Here is a 22664-nt window from a genome sequence, read left to right as displayed (position 1 = left end):
GTCATTTGGGCGCAGTTTACGTATGCCCCATACTATCCTTATCCTATAGTCCACGGTTATACCATAGTTCTGGCCTCTGGGCCATAGATTAGCCATACATACACACGGTTATAAAATACTAGCTGAACCCGTGCACTTCGTTGCCCGTCAAATGTACCAACTCTTTATGACTCAAACTTTGTTCAATTCGTTATTTAATATTCGGTGTATGGTGTTAAAAATTAATTTTAACTTTTCAGTTGCCCGGAATAAAAATTCTGATTCGCAGCAGTATATTATCAGTTTATCCAGATTTCCTACTTTTCCGGTAGATTTTCGAAAAATTTTTTTTTATGGAAACCTTCTCTGTGATATACTCTTTCGTTTAAAAAAAAAAAATAAAGAAGATCTGATAAGTAGTTCCAGAGTTTACCCTGTACAAATATTTTCATTTCACATTTATACAGTTAAAAAATATATTATATATGTATATATATTGACGAAAAATAATACAAATAAACAAACATGCAAGCAATCTACATTATACAATATACACTATTTTATTATTTTAATCTGAAACTAAATTTTTTATTATTTAGTTTATTTTTTCTGGACAGATGGCGCCAATGTTGTATTTGTTGACATCCAAATTTTCTACTTTTCCGGTGGATTTTTCTAAAATTGTTTTACATAAGAGAACCTCCTCCTGACAATCACAAACACAACAAAAAAAAAATTAGCGAAATCGGTCCAGCCGTTCACGCGTGATGCAATGACCAAGGGACGTTATATTTGGACGTGCATCATCGTATCCGATGATTTATTTTTACTGATGAACCATGGTTAAGTAAATATATCTAAACCTAAATTGAATACTCAAGCTTGTTGGTGATTAAAAATAAGTTTGATTGACGTAGGTATCTCGTAGTTATCTATTAACTAAAAAATATGTATACCAGTATACCTATCGTAAATTTTATCAAACAACTTATAACTGATACTTACATACAGTACAATATATTATAATATAGTATTCACTTCAGAACACTGCGTATAATATATATTTTTTTTTAATCTAGAGTTTATACAATCTATACATAAAAAAAGTACAATAAGCATAAATGATGTTTTTGATAAAATTATAATATACGTAGTAGCTTGAGTGTCTTGAGGAAAGAACCAACCAGCGAAGGCATTTCAATACGTATAATTTAATCATAAAATATGAGTTTCAAGTGTTTGTTTGGTACCTATAATCTATATGGCTATATAAAAGATGGAAACGCAAGACTTTATGATAGTCATTGCTTAAATTGTATTCAAGTATACGCTGTAGTTGATCTCTGTTTAGTATTTTCATTCATACCAGTAAAAAAATTAAAATCTGAACGATGTTAATTTTTGCCAACTTTTGGATGGACTTTATCATACTGGTCACAGTATTATTCTCAATTATCTATTACTATTGTACTTCGACATTCAATGTATGGAAAAAACTCAATGTACCTTACGTCCGTCCAATTCCTCTGTTTGGCAACTACTTGAAAGTAGCATTGGGCATAGAGAATCCAATGGAAACGTACAGGAACATTTATTACGAGCTTGCTGGATTCAAGTACGGAGGTATGTTTCAGATGCGGACACCGTACTTAATGATCCGCGATCCTGAAATGATCAACAACATACTGATTAAGGACTTTTCGTATTTTTCCGATCGTGGTATTTACGTGGATTTTAAAGCCGAACCCACGTCAGAAGTATTGTTTCTAATGAAAAACCCTCTATGGAAAAAACTTAGAACTAAATTGACTCCAGCGTTCACATCGGGAAAACTTAAACAGATGTATAGTCAAATCGAAAAGTGTGGCCAAGATATGATGGTTAATATTTTTTCTGAGCTAAAGAAAAATCCCAACGAAATTGATGTACGAGATGTTTTGGGAAAATATTCAACTGATGTTATCGGTAGTTGTGCTTTTGGACTGACGTTAAATGTAGCAAGCGATGATTCTTCTTTATTTCGTAAATATGGAAAAAACTCATTCGCACCATCTATATTTTATTTTATAAGAGAGATATGTGTGATGATTTCACCGGCTATTCTGAAAATTGTAAGACTTCCTTTTTTCCCAAAAGCCTCAACTGAGTTTTTCGGATCAGTATTTAAAGAAACAATGATGTACAGAGAAAAAAATAATGTAGTGAGGAATGATATTGTTCATGCTTTAATTCAAGCACATCAAGACAATAAAAATTCATCTCAAGATGGTAAATTTTTTTTTTAAATTTAAAATAACTACCTATAATATTTAATGGTACCATGGTACCATGGTACCTATCATAATATTTAATTTTTTTTAGAAATATTAACGGAATCTCAAATTTTATCAAATGCTTTTGGTTTTTTTGCTGCTGGGTTCGATACTACATCAACTTCTCTTGCTTATTGTTTGTATGAACTTGCATTGAAAAAAGACATTCAAGACCGAGTACGCAAAGAAATAAAATTGACAAAATCTAAACACAATGGAGTAATTGATAATGATTTTTTGAATAATCTCGTTTATTTAGATATGGTTATAGCAGGTAATAAATAATTGTTTACATATAATTAATGTATTTTTTATGATATAAGACTATGCAAAAACAACCATAAATTAATATATATTCTCAATTTATTTTGGTAGCTTAGGGCGCTTAGGCACTTTCGTTATTTTACAACAGATAAGGTAATATTAATGAAATTATTTTAGCTATATGTTAATTAATTTAAGGAAACCGTACGAGTTATAGAGATTGAGTATTGGGTGAACCATTCCACTGTGCCACCAAGATAATTTTATATAATGAGGCATAAATCTACCTATACATTTTTATACTAATATAAATTATAGTTATAGTAATTATAGTAAATAATATATAGTATAAATATTAAAATATAATATACTAGCTGTGTCCCGCGTGCTCTGCCCCCGTGGATAGTTGTTTGCAAATAGTGGGGCTGTTGCTCGTGCAGTCACCCATAAGATTTGTTATATTTCTGTTAAAATATAAATAAACCAGTCAGGTAGGCGATCCGACTACGTCGTATCGCGGACGACACACCAGTGGGTATTTACAAAATTAATTTGAAATTAAGCCTATAGCAGTATAGCCAGGTCCGAGATATACTCTTTCATTAAAAAAAAATCAAGAAAATCGGATGAGTAGTTTCAGAAACCAAAAAGATTCCATTTTCACATATATATATATATATATAACATACACTTAGCACGTAAATGAAACCTGTGACAAAGATTTCTATTTCGCTTTTATAGTATAGACTATAGATAATATTATGTTACCGTTACCGTTACGGTAAATGTACGAATACCTGTGAAATCTATATAGGATACACAAATTATATTTATTTTATGATATTATATTAATATTAAGTAAAGTAATTTATTTTACCATTAGTAATAGGTACAGTAGGTTGAATTACTTTTTACCAAAAACACTACATTTAAAAATGTCATTGTGTGTATGAAATTTAATAATACATATATAAAAGGTTTTAAATACCCACGAATAATATTTTTAAGCCACAACAAAATAACTAAAACCATTATTTTTCGTTACAATATCAGCTAATTCCTAAATGAAAAAGTCTAAAAAAAAAATCTCACTAATAACATAATGCTATTAATTAATAATAAGTATAGAATTTATTATTTAATTTTTAGTAATATTACGGTATAAACTATAGGATATAACATATACAACTAATTTAAATGTTTTGAAAATTTCATTGTAATTATATTAAACACCTACAGTAGGTACCTTCCTATATTAATTATTTGGAAAGTCAGTAGCTCTAATTTGAAAATTTGATATTCTAATGTAATTTTTAATGTACCTAATAGGCAATAGTACCACCCTTTTACCATAGTAATAAAAAAAATAAAAAAAAAATTAGTTGAGTATATATACTATAGTGTGTTCTTTATTATAGGTACTTATTGGATTAGCATTGGTTATTAAAGTGTGAACAAATGAAAAACATACAATTGTACAGCAATATATTAATAATATTATGCTGTTTTTTTAAAATATATAAGTTGCTTTCATTCATTCAAAATTCAATCGATTTCTAAATTGTTATTTCTCTCGTATTTTAAATAAACAACTCTACAAAATGTATTTTTTCGAATTTTGAAAAAATCAAAAACAGATTTTGAGAGTTTAGACCATCGTGAAATACAAAAGGCTATTTAGCATCTATTTTTTCATATTATATTACATTAAAAAAACTGTACTTACTAGAATATTTGGATTATATTCCTAATATTTTTATCGATATTTATAGAAAAAAAACTAGAAAAAAATCAAAAATGTCAATCTAACCTAAGCTTAATAAATTATAAATAGATCAAAAATTGTTTTGAAAGTTATACCATTTCTAAACAAATTATAAGTTAAACATTTGGCGTAAAATTAAAGTATTTATAGTTAACTGTTTTTGAGTTACATAAAAAAAAAAAAACTTTTTTTTTGTTTTTTCTAAATTATTTGTAAAGATACTGAGATTTTTGAAACAAAGTACCTACCACTTTCCCACTTACTGATTAGGTCCAACTTTCTATCAGAAATCACCCACAAAGATGAAAATCAGCATTTTTTCTAATAGGTATAATTATACCACGATAGGTGTATACTAAATAAAAATGCATATCATTATACAGTCAATACTATTTGGTTGCTCCAATCAGAGTTATTGATTTATAAAAATATATTTAAGTTTTACAAGTTTATTTAATATATCTGTGAATTGGTGCAAGAAGGGAGAACTTCACTTTTGGGACATTTAAGATTATTTGGCGTGCTAAATTAATTGTTTTAGTAGTTTCCATTAGTTTGAATAAGAGCCATTTTATGGCTGTATCTGAACTTGTGTGGCCAACAACAGATACAGGATTGGCAAATTGAATTTGAGTAATTGGTCATGGGTACTAGTAATTTATGTTATTTTTAAAAAGTATAAATACTTTTTGATATTGGTTCATTGTTTTTGCACCAAGCCACAGATCCACAATGTCCACTGATATTATTCAGTAAGGTATTTTTTAATTTTAAAGATTGTTTGAAGATATTGATATTAAATTACTATAAAAATACTAAAAATTACTAAATGCTTTCAGAAACACTCAGAAAACATCCTTTACTGTTTGCTCTGTTCAGAGTAGCTACAAAAACCTATCATGTACCAAACGATTCATTAATAATTGAGAAGGGGCAGAGAATTTTAATTCCCACTTTTTCACTACATTTTGATCCTAGATATTTTAGTGATCCCGAAGTATTCAATCCTGAAAGATTTTCCACCGAAGAAAAGGCAATGCGACCTAATGGCGTGTATCTTCCATTTGGCGATGGACCCAGGATTTGTATTGGTATGTATATACAGTGGTTTATTAGGGGGGGGCCGATAAACGGGTATATATGGTTTATAAGGGTATCTAATAAGGAAATATACGGCGCGCCTATATAGACTATAGGTACTCTCTTCAGTAGATTTTTTATAGAGTATAGGTACTCTATAAGTGTACGATATGATACCGTGTAAACAACCCTATTAGAATTATCTTTGAAAAAATTTAATATTCTATAATTATTTGTAATTTTAAATTCTCAGATGGTAGTTAGTATATATATCAGGTGATAATCAAAAAACTTTTTATCTACCTTATACCGTTTATGAGGAGGAATATAAAATTTTTTTCAGTGCAAGACACAAACACTATATAACGAGATCAGAAAAAAATTCACCAAATTGTACAAAAATGCCAAAATAACAGATACCTATATAATAGTATTTACATTATAATATAATATTATATTGTCAGTATAGTACCTATACATAGTAACTACTAACTAGTAAGCAATCCCGTATAAGCTATAGGTATACCGTAGTATAGGTACCTACAGTTAATTTTACAAAAATAATTAGTATACCCAATTCCTAATGGAGTTTATTATATATGTGGAGCCGATTTAGATTTTTACAATTATATAATATTATATATTATTATGGATTATTGTCGATTTTTAATATTTTGAAATATATAAAATATTAATATTGGTAGGTATATTTGTATAAATGATATTTTTATTTTTACATCTTTAATGCTTATATATATCCTACTAATTTTGGCGCGAATTACATGTATTTTTTTGTATCTTATTGATGTTTATGTTATGTAATAGAATGTAATGTCATTTTTCTGAATTTAAATTTCCAAAATTATAAAGTGTCATCAATGTGTGGCTCTTTTCCTTTCATATACTTAATTGGGTTTTCTTGATTTTTTTTTTGGAAAATTACTGCCAAAGTGCCAACATTTCTAAATATTTACTAAAGACTATCTTCAAAAGTTAAAGTACTTGTATCAGTTTATCAGCAGTTGTGTCTGATAGTCGTAATAATATCTTTATTGTTATTTGTCATGTAACTATAATTAGTAATTAATAATTATACATACATTTGTTGAAATTTAATTTTTTTTGATACAGGAAAACGTTTTGCTGAGATGGAAATGAAATTAGCTTTAGTTGAAATTTTATCCAAATTCGAAGTGGAACCGTGTGAGAAGACCGAGATCCCTATGCAGTTTAGTAAATTATCCGTGGTAGTGATTCCGAAAGATGAAAAAGTTTTGTTAAAACTAAATCCACTCTCTGAATAATTCAATTACTAGTTGACTTATATATATATATATTTATATTTATAAAACATAATCATGTTTTCGTACATTTATTTTATTCAAATACAAAATATAATATACTCATACAAATACAGAATACCTTATGCTATTACCATCCAAATAAGAGTCAGGGATTAAGTTTACCAAATGCTTTGTTAGATGTTGGCAACTCAACTTTCTCGTGTGGTCAAGCGTACGTGGCCCTCTCCAGGGTGACGAGCCTCCAGGGAGTTCACTTAATTAATTTTGATCCCTGCAGGTGAAAGCCAAGAATAGTGTCATTGTTGAATATAACCGTCTAAGAACTTTGTATAGGCCAGACTTAACAGACATTCCATCTAAAAAGTCTCGACGACGAAAAATAAAAGACCGTACTTGGGTTAGGTTCTTTGCCTGGTATTGACAACGCTCAAGAGTCCAATTTCTCAGCTCCTCAACAGAAACCCAAACGGTCTTACAAGAGAAAATCTACAACGTATAAAAAAATAAATAAAAAATAAAAAATAAATAATAACAACACTTCTCTTGTATTTGTATTGTTTAACACTTGGTCAGTTTCTGAATGAGGAATAAAACATCAATATAGAATGTGCTCACTTATGACTTACGAGGGTGATGGAGAGAGAAGATTCAGAAAAAAGTAAAAGGTTTAGATTTCTTCTCAAAAAAGACAGTGAATCATAGTAAGTAGTGGTATCTACATTGCGGCCAAGTCTAGTTTATTCTTCATTCAGAAGTGTTAAACAATACAAATAAAAGAGAAGTGTTGCTCTTTAATGTAGGAGAGCATTGAAGTTATGAATTAAAAAATAGCAGACTTGGCCTCAATGTAGATTTCACTACTTTGATAGGCCGACTTTTTTGGGAGGGAGTTTGGAACTTGGCCTTTTTTCACTGTTATGTTTTTGTTGGGGATCTTTTCTACATCTTACCATGAGCTAAGATAATATTAAATAATCGATTGATGTTGAAATAAATCGGTTAAAAAATAAAAAACCTCTCATTAACAATACACCAAAATCGAGATACGTTGTATTATTACAATTTACAGATTACTTATTTACTTCATACTTGTATTACCGTGTCATCAACGACTTGCAAAATGCCACAAATTCGTAAATGTTCAATTACGGATGTGAAAGTTGTGAAAGTCATACAAATGTTACGCTATTCAAATTGTATGATAATAATAAAGTAGCTTGGTACTCAGCAGTGCCTTTTACAAACAAACGGATTTTAAGGTTTATTTGCTCTAAACTTTTTTTACCCAAAGACCTTATAACTAAAAAGATGGATAAGTGGATGTTGCTGTGCTATACAGTAGGTTACAAGTGGGTCACTGTAATGGATGGTGTTAAATTTGAATTCAATGATATACTATCATTGTAAAAGAAAAACGATTCTGATTTCATAGGAGCCTATGAAATAAGTATATTTGATGATATTATTGTGAATAAAGTAATTTATATATAACCTATTTACGAGGAGCCTTGTTTTAAATTTTCAATTCTTAACCATAAAAGTTAAACATTTTATACATTTTTGAGTACAAAATAATTAATAAATTATAAATTTGATAAATGTTGTCAACATTTGAACTTTAAATGCTTATAAAAAAAAATTGTGCCTATGTATTTTTAATATTTTTTAACTGCAATTGTAACATTATATCAGGAGCCTTGCATTAAATTTTCACACTTTCTAACACATCAAATACAATTTTATTGATATTTATAGAAAAAAAAACTAAAAAAATTGAAAAACGACCAAGTCCGTAAACAGTTCAAAAAGAGTCAAATTATTTTCAAAATTTTATAGTGTATAGAAAATGCTAATATAAACATTCAGTGAAATTTTCAAGTATCTTCAGTCATTCGTTTTTTAATTACAACAAAATAAGAAAATCGTTACATGAAATATCGAGTGAATATCAAATGTTGTAAAAATATAAATTTCAGACGCTCATAACATTTTAATTTAAGTTTCTTGTAGACTTTTTTTTTGATAAAGGTAAAACAGTAAAAGTGCTTGGATTTTCTTCAATGGTAACTTTTCTGATAGGAAAGTGAATCTAGTTGGTACTTTGGGGGGGTCAAAAGTAAAAATTTCCCAGTAGTTTTCACAAGCGACGTGAAAAAGAAAAGAAAAATTAAGGAAAAACGGGAATTTTTACGCAAAATCGATTTTGGTTTTTGGTGTAACTTTAAAACAAATGACAGTAGGGACATGACATTATGACTGAATGTTTATATTAGCATTTTCTATACACCATAAAATTTTGAAAATAATTTGACTCTTTTTGAACTGTTTACGGACTTGGTCGTTTTTCAATTTTTTTAGTTTTTTTTTTTATAAATATCAATAAAATTGTATTTGATGTATTAGAAAGCGTGAAAATTTAATGCAAGGCTCCTGATATAATGTTACAATTGCAGTTAAAAAATATTAAAAATACATAGGCACAATTTTTTTTTATAAGCATTTAAAGTTCAAATTTATAATTTATTAATTATTTTTTAGTTAAAAATGTATAAAATGTTTAACTTTTATGGCTAAGGATTGAAAATGTAAAACAAGGCTCCACGTAAATAGGTTATATATAAATTACTTTATTCACAATAATATCATCAAATATACTCACTATATAATTATCTAGTATACTTAGGCTCCTATGAAATCAGAATCGTTTTTCTTTTATAATGATATTATATCATTGAATTCAAATTTAACACCATCCATTACAGTGACCCACTTGTAACCTACTGTAAAGCAGAGCGACATCCACTTATCCACCATTTTTGTTTATTAATGGTTGCCTTTGGTTGCCGGTTATATTTATGCAAATTATTTCACAGAGCTAGGTACAATTACGCCGGTTTGTCCCTAAAAATAAAATAAAATAATCCCCCAAAACATATTAATATTTAAATATTAAATACTCCTAAAAATCTGGGATGATCAACTATGACTTCAATACTATTTTAGGTACACTGCAGTATACACATTTTTTTTCAACTATATACAAAGCTGTACTAATATAGGCTATATTTTATTTCTCACCTCGCTGTGTCCGCAATCTACCGCAGGTATAATATATTGTATACCTGTACTAATTAATTACAAATAAAGTAGGTACATTGCGTTTATACAGTTACCGTAACCAACGCATTTTCAGTTTTCACGCGTACACTTAATGGTTAATTTTTTGCAGTGTTCGGAATAACGTTCACTAAAAAAATAAACTTGTTCACGTTCTTTTAAAAAACAAACGCGTTCATTGGGTTGTTCATTTAATTTTTTTTTTATGAATCGATAGCCTGCAGTCAATATAAAAATTAAAAACCCATAAAAATATACGACTCAACCAAAAAATTTAAATACAATTTATAAAGTATCTGAATTCATTTTTAATATCTGACTCGTTATTAGAGTTATATTTTGATAAGGATTTCCTAGTGATAAACTTAAGTGGATACTAGGGTACTTATTAGTTATTATGATAAACCTATTAGATTATTACAAATTCGTGGAAATCATAATATTATTGTTCTTGTATGTCTAGCCGGGGACACTGGAATTTCACGTATTTAATTTATATATTTTACAATCAAACAAATATTATAGGAATTATAATGGGAAAAATAAAAATATTATTATTATAATATTATAATTAATTAATATATTTTATTCACATAATATTTATTAAATGGTAATTTTATTGAAAGTCTTAAAAATCGATAAAATTCATTAAAAATATAAATGTCGTTCACGTTCACGTTCTATATGCAAAAAACGAGTGACGTTCACGTATCGTTCACTATATTATATGAACGTTAACGCGTGCGTTCATGAACGACGTTCTTTTCAAACACTGATTTTGTGTGTGATTGAATGGTTCCCGGGATGATTTAGATTCACAATTAGACCGGTAGATCCAACCCGGGGAGGTGCTCTTAGAGGGATTTTGAGATTTACGATGAAAATTGTTGTGTATAAATGGTTACTATCGGTTTCAATTTATTGGTGCGATACGCCTGTTGGCGCATAGCATAGACCAGGGATGGCAAATAAGTGGCACGCGTGAGATTTTCGATGGCACTCGAAAAACTTTCATTTGTCCATATATATTTATATTAATAATATATATTTCATAACGACGTATTGTTATCTTATCTTTTTTTTTATTTAATAGTATTTAGTACAGAACTATGACGGCTCAGATATCTTATTTTTATTTTTATAAAATATAATTTATATGTTGTAATATAGTGAGCGGAACACTAGATTACTAGTAGTGTGTGGACAAGTTAATATTATATAGGTATTCAGTTCTCGTTCGTGTATTGAGAGAATACACCGTGTGCGAATTTTACGTTATTATATTAATTTTTATTCAAAATGTCACATGCAAAAAAAACAAAAATTACAGGATGTTCAATATTTTTTTGTTTGGACGAAATTTGCCTATTTTTACATGGTAATAAGACTGAATTTAAAGAACTCTATAATACAGAGTGGCTAGCAAAATTGATGTTTTTCACAGATCTAACATTACATTAAATTTTGAACACTTTGAATAAAAAGTTACAAGGACGTGGGAAAACAATTGATGTTAGTTAATAAAAGGTTTTGAAATTAAAATAGATATGTTTATTAACGATGTCAAATCTGGAAAATTTCTATACTTCCTAAAAGTGAAAAAAATGTTAGGTGAAGTGGAAATTTTTGAACAAACCAATTGGGATTTTACCAATGAATTTTCAAATATCGTTGGTCTGATTAAAATACAGTTTTCACAAAGGTTTCATGATTTTAAAAAAATTAAAAAATTAATAAAAATTATTAATTATCCCGATTTATTCGATGTGCAAGATTTTGATGATTACGATCTTAATTGGATGGAATTAGACAATTTAGAAATGCAGTTAATCGATTTACAAACTAATCCAATTTGGACAAACAAATTTGTGAATATATGCGAGAGCGTATCGAAGAATTGGAACGTCATCGAATTCATAACGAATACATAACGAAGAAACAGATTGCGGTGTTGACAACATAATATTAGAAGTATGGAATAATATTCCAGAAAATTTTGCTTCTGTCAAAAAATTGGCAATTTCATTGTTAACAATTTTTACTTCAACATATGCTTGCGAAAGTCTCTTTTCGGTATTAAATCATATACACATTCAAAGGCTAGGAACAGATTAACGGAGGAAGATTCGGAAGCATGTATTGCCTTGCAACCAACATCATATCAACCAGATATAAAAAACCTTTCAACCAATATGAAGCAAAAGATTTCTAATAAACAATAATAATTTAATATTTTTTTACATTATTTCCATTTTTACATAATTTTCTACATCATTAATTTTTCATTTATATTTTGTATTTGTATTTTGCTGTGTTAATAAAAATAATTATGGCACGGCTAAAAATTTTTTTTTAATTATGTCATAAATTGGCACGTAGAAAAAATCCTATTTGCCATCCCTGGCATAGACGTACCTATAATATACGTCTATAATGACGTCTATAATGTACAGAATTATACACTATTACGTACTACGCGGGGTGGTAAATGTCCCACCTGATTATACTGCTTGCATATCATAACCTAACCTAAAAAGACATTACTTCCATAGTGATTCTCCACTCTCCTATATTCCTATCTATGCAAGAGCCAAAAATCAACCACAAAACTTTTTTTTCAAATACTAAAAGGTTATTCTGTTGTATCTTATGAAGCGTCCAATTTTCGAATCTATACATCACCATTCACCACTGCAGGCCGAATAAATGTTCTATACCCAAGGGCCAATCAATAACGGCGCTCTTGGCAAAATAAAAATTTGCGCTCCCTCCCCCCCAAAAAAAATTTAATTTAACTTATTTACTTATAAGCATAATCAATATTTACTTTAAAGCTTAAGAGTTAAGTTTATTATTTTAATAATTAAAATAACAACATTTAAAGAATATTTCAAATTCAAAATAAAGATAATAATAACGGAGTTAATTGATTTGTATTACCTACTTTGTAGGTTTACCTTGGCTTACCTTGGTCTCTCCGGAGCAGTGGCTGAGTTCACCCGATTGATGCAGCGAGTTCTTGGGCCGCTCCAGGGCAAAATAGTTCGGAACTACTTGGACGATATAATAATCGAAGGTCGCGGTAATTGGCCTGACTTGCTGAGAAAACTAAAACTAGTGTTAGATCGACTTAGAGACGCTAAATTGACATTGAAGCCGTCGAAGTACCAGTTTGGTACGGGTCAAGTGGAGTTTTTGGGCTTCGTGGTTGAGAACGGCGAGATTCGCCCGGGTCGCGAAAAGACTCGCGTGTTATATAGAAAATATTATCGTCGCCTCAGCACATATTGCTTCGCTGGCCTGACCTATGTCAATAATTTACAATTTGAAATATTCCCACCTATATAACATAATATATATTAAATAATATTATTTTGACGACTGTCTGCAATATACGACACTGGGGTATACATTGGCAGCCTATTTTTCGACGTATCATATTGGCCTGCCTTAATTTCATGCTGGCGCCGTACCCGATGTATCAGTTAAATTGAATTAATTGAAATAATTAATATAAGATGAAAATGTTTTATAAATATAGGGATATACATAGATATACTTGGGTATTAAAGATATAGAAAGACAATGTATATTAATATTATACTTTTATCAGTGTTATCACTTAAAATATTAATTATTTTTCATCCCTAATAGTAAGGTTAGAAATAACTACAACATGGCTACATTTCAATGTTCATTGTTATAACTAGGGCTGGGATTTGTATGTAAATACATATTTTTAGTGAAACACGATAAATTAATTATTGCAAATGATAAATTCGTTTCACGTGATTTGCAATAAAATAAGACATATTTTATTTTACATATTTTTACATATTTCGTCATAAATACATATTTTTACATACTTTGTAAAATTTTCGTTTTTATTTACATATTTCGTAAATGTTGACAATTTCAGTGGTTTAGTAATATTATAATAGTATTTCGATAACGGTATTCAGAAAATTGTAAGTGTATAATGCATATAGGAAATAAGTAGGTTAAAATAAATAATATTAATAACTTGATTTTAGTTTATCTTATCTGTTTCTGTTCGATAACCATACCTTAATGATGTTAGATTATACTTTATGTTATACAATTATTTGATAAAATATATTTACGAATTTACAACAGTACCTAACAGACTATCAGTTCTTGTGTTCGCGTGGTTGTGAAAACATCTTTGCATTTCGAGTTATAAATTATAATTTAAAACTAAAGACTTAATAATAAATTAGTAAATATAATGCCTAAAGTAGCTCGATCTATTTCAACTAAAATTTCAAATGTTATCCGTGATTTTCCTAACGAAACTTTTTCGAGTGATAATAATGTACTTTACTGCAATGCGTGTGATATAAGTGTTTCAACTACTCAAAAATTTCAGATAACTCAACATATCTCAACATCAAAACATTATTTACTTTTATTTTATACTACATATTTTTTATTTTATACTACATATTTTGGCAATTTTAATTACATATATATGTACATATTTTTGGTTTTTTATTACATATAAATCCCAGCCCTAGTTATAACTGTGGCCTGGTGGTAGAAAAATGTGGCCTAGTAAAAAATTTGGCAGCCCTAATTTAAAAATGAAATGGCGCTCCTGGTGTACTCTGTTCAATTTATATGCCCCCACTTCCAGATGAGTGTGTAGGACTATTATTCTATGGTAGGACGTAAGTATATCCTCCAGCAATCTCGCCCTCTGAGCTATCACGATGTACTTTGTTTTTTTCATGTTAAAAAAAAACATTTATAATTTTAGATTTTAGTCTTTTTTTCTAAACTGTACTAGTTGTGGTGGTCTAAGAAAAAGTAAACCGGTGCTTCTTATTTTAAATCGGTTTAGTTTAGCGAATTTCTTAAAACTAAACCACTTTACATTTTGAGGGGAAATTTAAAGCGGTTTAGTCTAGCGAATTTCTAGAATATGACAATATAATAAAATATAGTATATTATATATAGGTATATGTATATCACGAACATATAATAGTACGATGTAGAGAAGATCATCTTCCCGATGTCCGTGGTATATTATATAGAAATGTAAAAGATAATATAATAAGAAAACATACAGGTTATCACTTATCAGCACGAATTAAGATATCTTAATTCGTGCTTATCAGTTATCACTAATATAATTTAAAATTTCTCAACAAATCCATTAAAATGAAAAAATTAATTTAGCCATGGTCGATATTACATATTACCTACATTATGATAGTGAATATTGAATAATGTCACAAATATTAAAATATGGTGGTTGCCGGTTGGATACTTGGTATTTGGATTTGCAAACTAAATAATTTTTCATCTTATTAGTTTCTTACTGTTCTTTTATTTGTATAATTTTAATCAAAATGTATACAAATCACTACACTCCTCAGTATTCGCAATACAATCAACAATATCAGCAATATTCATCTAATTACTATCAAATGTATAATAATTATAACCAACAACCAGCTTATAACACTCCACCACCAACGCAGCAAACAGCTGCAACATTTATAAGCCCAAACGTGCCTGTCCAACAGCCACAAGCATCAACTCCTGGACAAAATGTTTCAAGTATATGGATGGGAAGTGTATGTTTTGTGAAATAATTAGTAATTTATAATCATTAACTATGAAGTACCTATTAATATTTTAGCTGGAACCTTATATGACTGAGAGTTTCATCACTGGTGCATTTCAAAAGATGGGAGAATATCCTAAAAATGTTAAGTTGATGCGCAATAAAAACACTGGTGAAACTGCTGGCTATGCATTTGTTGACTTCTATGATCCAGTATCTGTTATGCATAAACTGAATGGAAAATATATACCCGGTACTAATCCAGTAAGTTGTAATCTTGGTTTTTAGTTATCTTGTTTGTTAGTCGCTGAGCCAAGTCTAATGGTAATTTTTCATAGACCTTTAAAGAATTTTACTATAGATCTAGCTATGGTAATTTTACTATTGAAAAACTAGCAAAAACAATGGTTTTATTTTCACATTTATTGATATAGTCAGATAATAGTACATGCAGTGGCGTCCGCAAGGGGGGGGGGGGTGGCTAACAGGCTAAAGGGAGCTCCACATTGCCCGTATTGTTATTACTTTAAAAAAAAAAAAAACATTTATCAAGTTTCAACTGTCAACTATAGTAAGCAAGACGTAAATTTCATATGTCTTTTCATTTTTGAAAAAACAATGTATTTGCATACCAATTTTCATAAATTATCTGTAATTTTTCGGTAAAAGTATGAGCTACTTTTATGAAAGACCTTGTATTAAATTGTCTATAGCCTTAGCTATACACATTTAATATTTTAAAGTTTTGAACTACAAATTAACTGTGGTTTTGACGAAATTTGAATATCGTTAATATTTTAGCTATAATAAAAACTCACTTATTACATTTTTAAGCTTTTTGACCAAATAAATAATTTTTTATTGACATTTATAGAAAAAAAAAATTTAATTAATCAAATACAATCCAAGTGAGAGGACGGTATATCCAAGCTGGTTACCAAACAATTTTAATAAATTTTCATATTTTTTCTCCAATTATTTTAGAAAGCACTGAGCATTTTCAATTTCTACCTCCTAAAAGTACCAACTAGATCCAATTTGCTTCCAAAAACATACATCGGGCATCAAAGTTTATGATCAGAGCATTTTTTCTACCAGAAAAGTTGAGAAGTTACAAACATTTTAAAATACCTCAAATAAACATCTGAAATTATTAGACTGGACAAAATAAAAATAAAATTGTAACTAATTTTCAAGCCCTCCCTTCCCCATTGAAAAATCCTGTGTACGCCACTGTATATGCAATTAAAGTTATAAATATAACACAAACAATAACATAATATGTTAATATTACCAAATTGCAAACTCACAGGACCCGACACAAACTTGTTCAGTGGGGGTAATTTCTTGAAGAATAAATAAAAATATATTTTTATTTACATACTGATGTCATAAGACAACAGGACACTCAAAAATAATAATATTTCTACAGTAGAGGTAGCTAGCTTCTTTGGTAATGAGGCTTAATAGTTATCGTGACTAATGACTACCGATATAATTGTCCAGTAAACTCAATTCTATTATTGCAATTACCGTAAGTTAATTGCGTTATATCTAGAAAACAAAATAATATAAGTAGGTCTGCCTAACAAAACATAAATTATAAAGTATATAAAACAAATGCACGACCAATAAACTAATTTCTTGTTAAAAATTAATATGATTTTACCATAGCATATTGACTGTAGTATTGCATCAAAAAGACAAGTCTATGGGTTACAAATCCGAATTATACACCGACGACAGATATTTTGGAAACTTATGTAATATAATATGTATAATCTTTTAAAATAAGCATGGCTAAATATATGAAAATAAGTAAATAGTTGCTTATACGTGTTACAGCATCCAAGGAATTGGTTTGTTGTCTGTTGGCATTTGCTTTACTCTTTAAGTTTTGTTGGGGAGACCTACTTCTATTATTTTGTATTGTATACTACAAAATTTTCTTTTACCATTATGAGTCGTCTTCTATTTTTTTATATTATGTTATATTATGCTATTCAAATGGCATAATATTTTAATTCTTCTGACAGAAAAACAATTTGTTACAATTGCTGCTAATGTTATTTTATCTGCCCAACTTATAATAACATAATAATATTGCCTAATAAATGATCAATACTTGACATGCTATGTCTTAATTAATTAAGATTTTAATCAGACTAAATTACTCCAAATAATATTCTGCTTTGGAATATAAAATTAAATATGTATTTTGTCATTCAAAAGAAAAAATGATAAAAAATATTATTTTCAGAAATGTTGTTTTGAAATGACATAAAATTATGTAAAAAAAAATGTCTATAAGTTTAAACTTTGAAATAATGAGTGTAGATAACTTAAATGAATCACCTGGTATAATTATGTATTGTACTAAACATTTTTGTATCATGTATATTATTAAAGATGAATTAAATATGAGTAATTATTATTTGAATTTTAAATAGCATACATAACTTTTTTTTAAACAATTAATAAAATCCTTAGATGTTTTTTTGAAATAAAGCTTTTAGATTTTACAATTACATAAATAATCTTGGATAATTATTGTTTACAGCCTGTTAGATTTAAACTCAATCATGCTGGCAATCCTGGAAAAATTACTACAAGTGATAGAGATTTTTCTGTGTGGTTAGGTGAACTTAGCTCAGATGTAGATGACTATCAGTTATATAAAACATTTGCTTGTCGCTATCAATCTATATGTACAGCCAAAGGTAATAACAGAGTAATAATGCTAATTTGAAATAATATGATTACTATCATTAAACATTGTATTTATAAATCCTATTTTTACATAGGTAATGGTAGTTTAATATGTTGTTTTAACTTTTCAGTGGTCTTGGACAGTGCTGGTTACAGTAAAGGATATGGTTTTATTCGTTTTGGCAGTGAAGAAGAGCAAAAACACTGTCTTAATAATATGAATGGTTTTCCAGGCCTTGGTTCCAAACCCATAAAGGTTAGCAGTGTCATACCAAAATCAGAACGTCATATTGTTGTGTAAGATATAATTTTTTTGCTATTTTTTAATTAATTTTGCAATACATTTTAAATGTATAACAACACAGTATTCAATTCTAATACCACAAATAATAATTTTCAATTTTTTATTGTGAAACTATAAGCACTTTAAAGGCATGTCTAAATTAATTACTTGCACACTTTGTTATCAAGTTGTATGTATTTTACTAATCTATTAACTATTGAGATTAGCCCTTTTTGTATTCTAATAACATAAATTTGGTATTTTGACATGATATATATGATACTCTATGAAACATTATAAAGTGAACCCAATTTTATACCAACAGTAACCATACTCTAACCGGTGAGATTTCACTTCTTCGCGTATCCGAATGAATAGACTCCACAGTTACGTGCCTAAATTTCTCTCAATCTATTATCTACTCGCCGTTGTAATTCCTCCTCTCACGGCGGCTGTTGTTTGAGCTGGTAAAGTGGTGTGAATGCGCAAAAATGGATGAGTTTTGGTTGCAGCCCAGTAACATTCTCTCACTGGACCGTGTGTAAATTACATCAAAAACTCTCCAACCAAACAAAACATATGTCCAAGCCCTCAACTTACACAAAGGCAATCAAGGAAAGTTAATTAATGTTGAATGATTTACACATGTATCAATTTAATAATTTAATAGGTAACATACTATAATATTATAATAATCACTATATCACGGATATAGCTATAACTATATCTCAGATACGCAGATAGCTCAAATGTTAGACGGAAGTGTTTATCTTTAGCTTCAACTGCCACAGTTATAGCTTATAAGCTTTATTACAGTATACACTATACAATTATTGTGACTTTTTCTCCTTATTATTAATAGATATTCCCCTCCTCCCTTTTAAAAATAATTTTCCCCTTAGAAAAAATTAAAATAACTATTATATTAGGATTAAAGTTATTAAAAATACTATTATTATTATTTTTAGTTCTTTTAAATATTTTTTATTTTATTAAAAAATGAATTGGTAACTAGTTAGGTACATGTTATGCAATAGGAACATTAGGTACAATAAGTAATTTTGATATTAAATCCTTTGCTCCTAAAAAAATTTATATTCTACTGATACTAAAGTAATTGTGATTTAATTATATTTTTTAAAATGAAAAATAATTAGGTATCTATTATCAGTTGATTAACAAATAAAAAATAAACAATATTAAATTTAAAAAAAAATTTTAATTTTTTATTGAACTTGTTGTTTAATAATTTAATATTAATTATATTTTATTTTGTAGATTAGGTTAAGTTATTAAATAAATATATTTATTAGATGTAATTTTATTACAATTTTAATTTTAATTTTGTGATATCCCACCAAAATCCTCTTATTAAAAACCTCTCCTCTCTAACCCTCCCAGGGAATCCAAGGCGCAGGCTAAAAAGGAAATGGTGTCGTGACCTAATACAATTATAAATGTTAAATATACTATGTTCATTACATGTATATATTCATTTTAATCTCAACATATTGCAAAAAAAAATAAAAATAAAACAAAACATATAATATATAAATAATTTATGCTAAGTGTCGTCAGTGGGCGGCTTCTTACTCAATTTTTCATGCCATGTATTCTCTTAGCACATAAGCTTATTGTACTTACATGTATAGATTGTTTATATTCTAATAAATATTAAAATAAAAAAAAAAAAATTTTGTGATATTGGATAGTATAAAATACTACAGTAGTATAACCACAATTTAGTAAAATTGTTGATCTATTATTTTAGTGCTTCAAATGACTCTCAAGGATACAAGGCTAGTCAAGATTATGGACAATATTTTGAAACTAATTATTGGCAACGATACTCAATGTGGAATCAACCTCAAAGTCAGAAATATGTGCTTAAGCCAGAACCAACAATTCAAACTCCAGCTGTTAAAACTAATGGCAATTTAACTCTAGTTGGTAAGTAATAAAGTCTAAGAAAAATATACCTGAATAGATTTTAACTTTAAAAATAGTTTTGTTTAGAAACATAAGTACAATATTTATGTTTTCTAAAATATAAAATTTTAAATTTAAAATATAAAATAATTAAAATATTAAATATAAAATTTTTAAAATTGTCCAGATTACAAAAAGTCAATTGACATAGATGCATTAAACAAAGACCTGGTCTCACAAGATTACAATTTATGGGATGCACTTGAAAGTTCTAAATGGCTACCACTCGACACTATAGAAGTTATTTAAATATATTTTGTTGAGGTTTTCTTCGAATCCACATTTCTTGTATGTACATAACATAATAATTATATTAAAATAATCTTTTTTTATTCTTTTTATATAAGTAAGAGAAATTAACTTAAGAAATCAAAAAAATACTGTTGTAGTGTTGTATAAATATAATTGTCACTTATTCAATTACTTATAATGTATTAACAATTAAATTTATTATCTCGATACAAATTTGTTGTATTTTATGTAGTTTTTCCTTTAGTAAGAAATTGTGGCATGTACTGTTAATTCCTTAATTCTTATTTAGATTAATTAACTATAAATCATTTTTGTTTTATCTGTGTACCTTATTTTTAGTGCTAACCTTTTAAATAATTTTTATAAATCTATTTTCATTATATTTTTATTTAATTAACCCATAGACCCCATCAGTATGGCGTATTTTTGATTGTTAGTCGTGGTCCCGCGGCTCAACCCCCCCCCCTTATTTGTAATGGTTCTAGATTATTACAAGGAAGTTATAAACTTGTTTTATAAAATGGCGAAATTAGATAAAAAGTTTGAATTTGCATATCTTTGCATATTTTAGGAATTTTTTGCATATTTGTGCATATTTCAAATTTTGTTTTATAAAATGGCGAAATTAAATAAAAAGTTTGAATTTGCATATTTGTGCATATTTCGAATTTTTATTAACTTTTGTGTAAGTAAAATTGTCGGAAAAAATCATATTTGGATAACATTAAAAAATATTTCTTAAATTAAATTATGTTTGGGTAGGTAGCATTGGTGCAAATAGCGTTTGAGATTTGGGAAGGCTGAATCCTGAAGTCTAACTTTAATAACATTGAATAAGCTTAGAAAAAAATTAGAAAATATTTCAGAGGGCTGTTAAAATTGATGGTGGAGGCTTGGTCCCCAAATTCCCCCTGATTTGCGAGTATGGTAGTGTTATGGATTTTACGCACAACACAAAATAAAACGTACACACCAATCGAAAATTAAAATAATGAATGTATTTTTATTAAAATTGGTAGTAAAAATCTTAAGTATAGCTACAAAGAAAGTAGAACGGTACGTAAGATTCTATGAGCCTCTTTGTGATAAAACTGTGGTAAGACTAATTGACATAGATTCTAGATTATACTAAGAAATGAAAATCAGTAGATATTTGATATTAATTATTTGATTAAAATCATAGGCGTGTTTACGGGAGGGGCCGGGTGGGCACTGGCCCCCCCGGCAGACTGTGCCTCCAAAAAAAAAAATGCCAGGATAAAAAAAAAAGTCGTGCGGTGTGTATACCCTGCAGTACCTATAGATTTTGATTAATTGTAATTTTTTTAGTTACGCATTTATTAACTAGTGATTATAATGATTATATTATCATATTATAATATTATGTTCATCATATTATTGTTTTATCAGTTGATATTATCCAATTACCGGTTATAATTTCAAAAATGTTTTTAGATATTTTACGACTTGTTAAAATAATTTAAATTTTGTCAGATACTCAAAATTTATATTACCTACTGATTAGTTAATAGTTTTACAATTTGTATGTTGTTTACCTTGTATAATGGATGGGAAAAAAGTATTTTTATTGTTTTGACAATGGTTATACTTTTTGATCATAATTAAAAAATACTCCTATCATTGTGAATTTTGTAACATAAAAAATGAATGTTTTTTCATTTCTAAAAAAAAAATAGGTTTCACAATTTATATATTTGTTGTGCCCTCTCGGCCACTAAAGTCTGAACACGCCCATGATTAAAATATTATATGACAACAGTTCTTTTAGAATACCTATCGAATATCGATTACAAAAATGTAGGTAGGTATACAATTTTATGCATAAGTTTAAAATAGACGACAGAGTGGATACGTGTTGCGATATAATTGATCTATAAGTGCAATGTGCCATAAAAACAGAAAACAACAAAAATAGGAACTTGAACTGTTTCAGGAATTAATAGATATACCAATAATTATTTGTGTCTGACAAGAGACATTAGACGGAAGTCGGTA

The 22664-nt window shown here is 28.2% G+C and overlaps 2 protein-coding genes across 2 annotated transcripts; both read left to right on the top strand.

Moving 5' to 3' along the window:
- The first annotated feature begins 1267 nt into the window (after positions 1–1267).
- On the top strand, positions 1268–6812 carry LOC132938283 (probable cytochrome P450 6a14). Its single transcript, XM_061005029.1, has 4 exons — positions 1268–2247; positions 2341–2565; positions 5160–5411; positions 6532–6812. The coding sequence occupies exons 1-4, from the start codon at positions 1371–1373 to the stop codon at positions 6702–6704; spliced, it is 1527 nt and encodes a 508-aa protein (XP_060861012.1). The 5' UTR covers positions 1268–1370; the 3' UTR covers positions 6705–6812.
- An 8100-nt stretch (positions 6813–14912) lies between these two features.
- LOC132939538 (tRNA selenocysteine 1-associated protein 1-like) lies at positions 14913–20738 on the top strand. The gene is made up of 6 exons (XM_061006765.1): positions 14913–15425; positions 15491–15679; positions 17976–18135; positions 18256–18421; positions 20179–20357; positions 20524–20738. The coding sequence occupies exons 1-6, from the start codon at positions 15198–15200 to the stop codon at positions 20643–20645; spliced, it is 1044 nt and encodes a 347-aa protein (XP_060862748.1). The 5' UTR covers positions 14913–15197; the 3' UTR covers positions 20646–20738.
- The last annotated feature ends 1926 nt before the right edge of the window (positions 20739–22664 follow it).

This window comes from Metopolophium dirhodum, chromosome 2, assembly GCF_019925205.1.
Source record: "Metopolophium dirhodum isolate CAU chromosome 2, ASM1992520v1, whole genome shotgun sequence".
In the NCBI taxonomy this organism is placed as follows: Eukaryota; Metazoa; Arthropoda; class Insecta; order Hemiptera; family Aphididae; genus Metopolophium; species Metopolophium dirhodum.
This window is presented reverse-complemented; position numbering and strand designations above follow the sequence as displayed.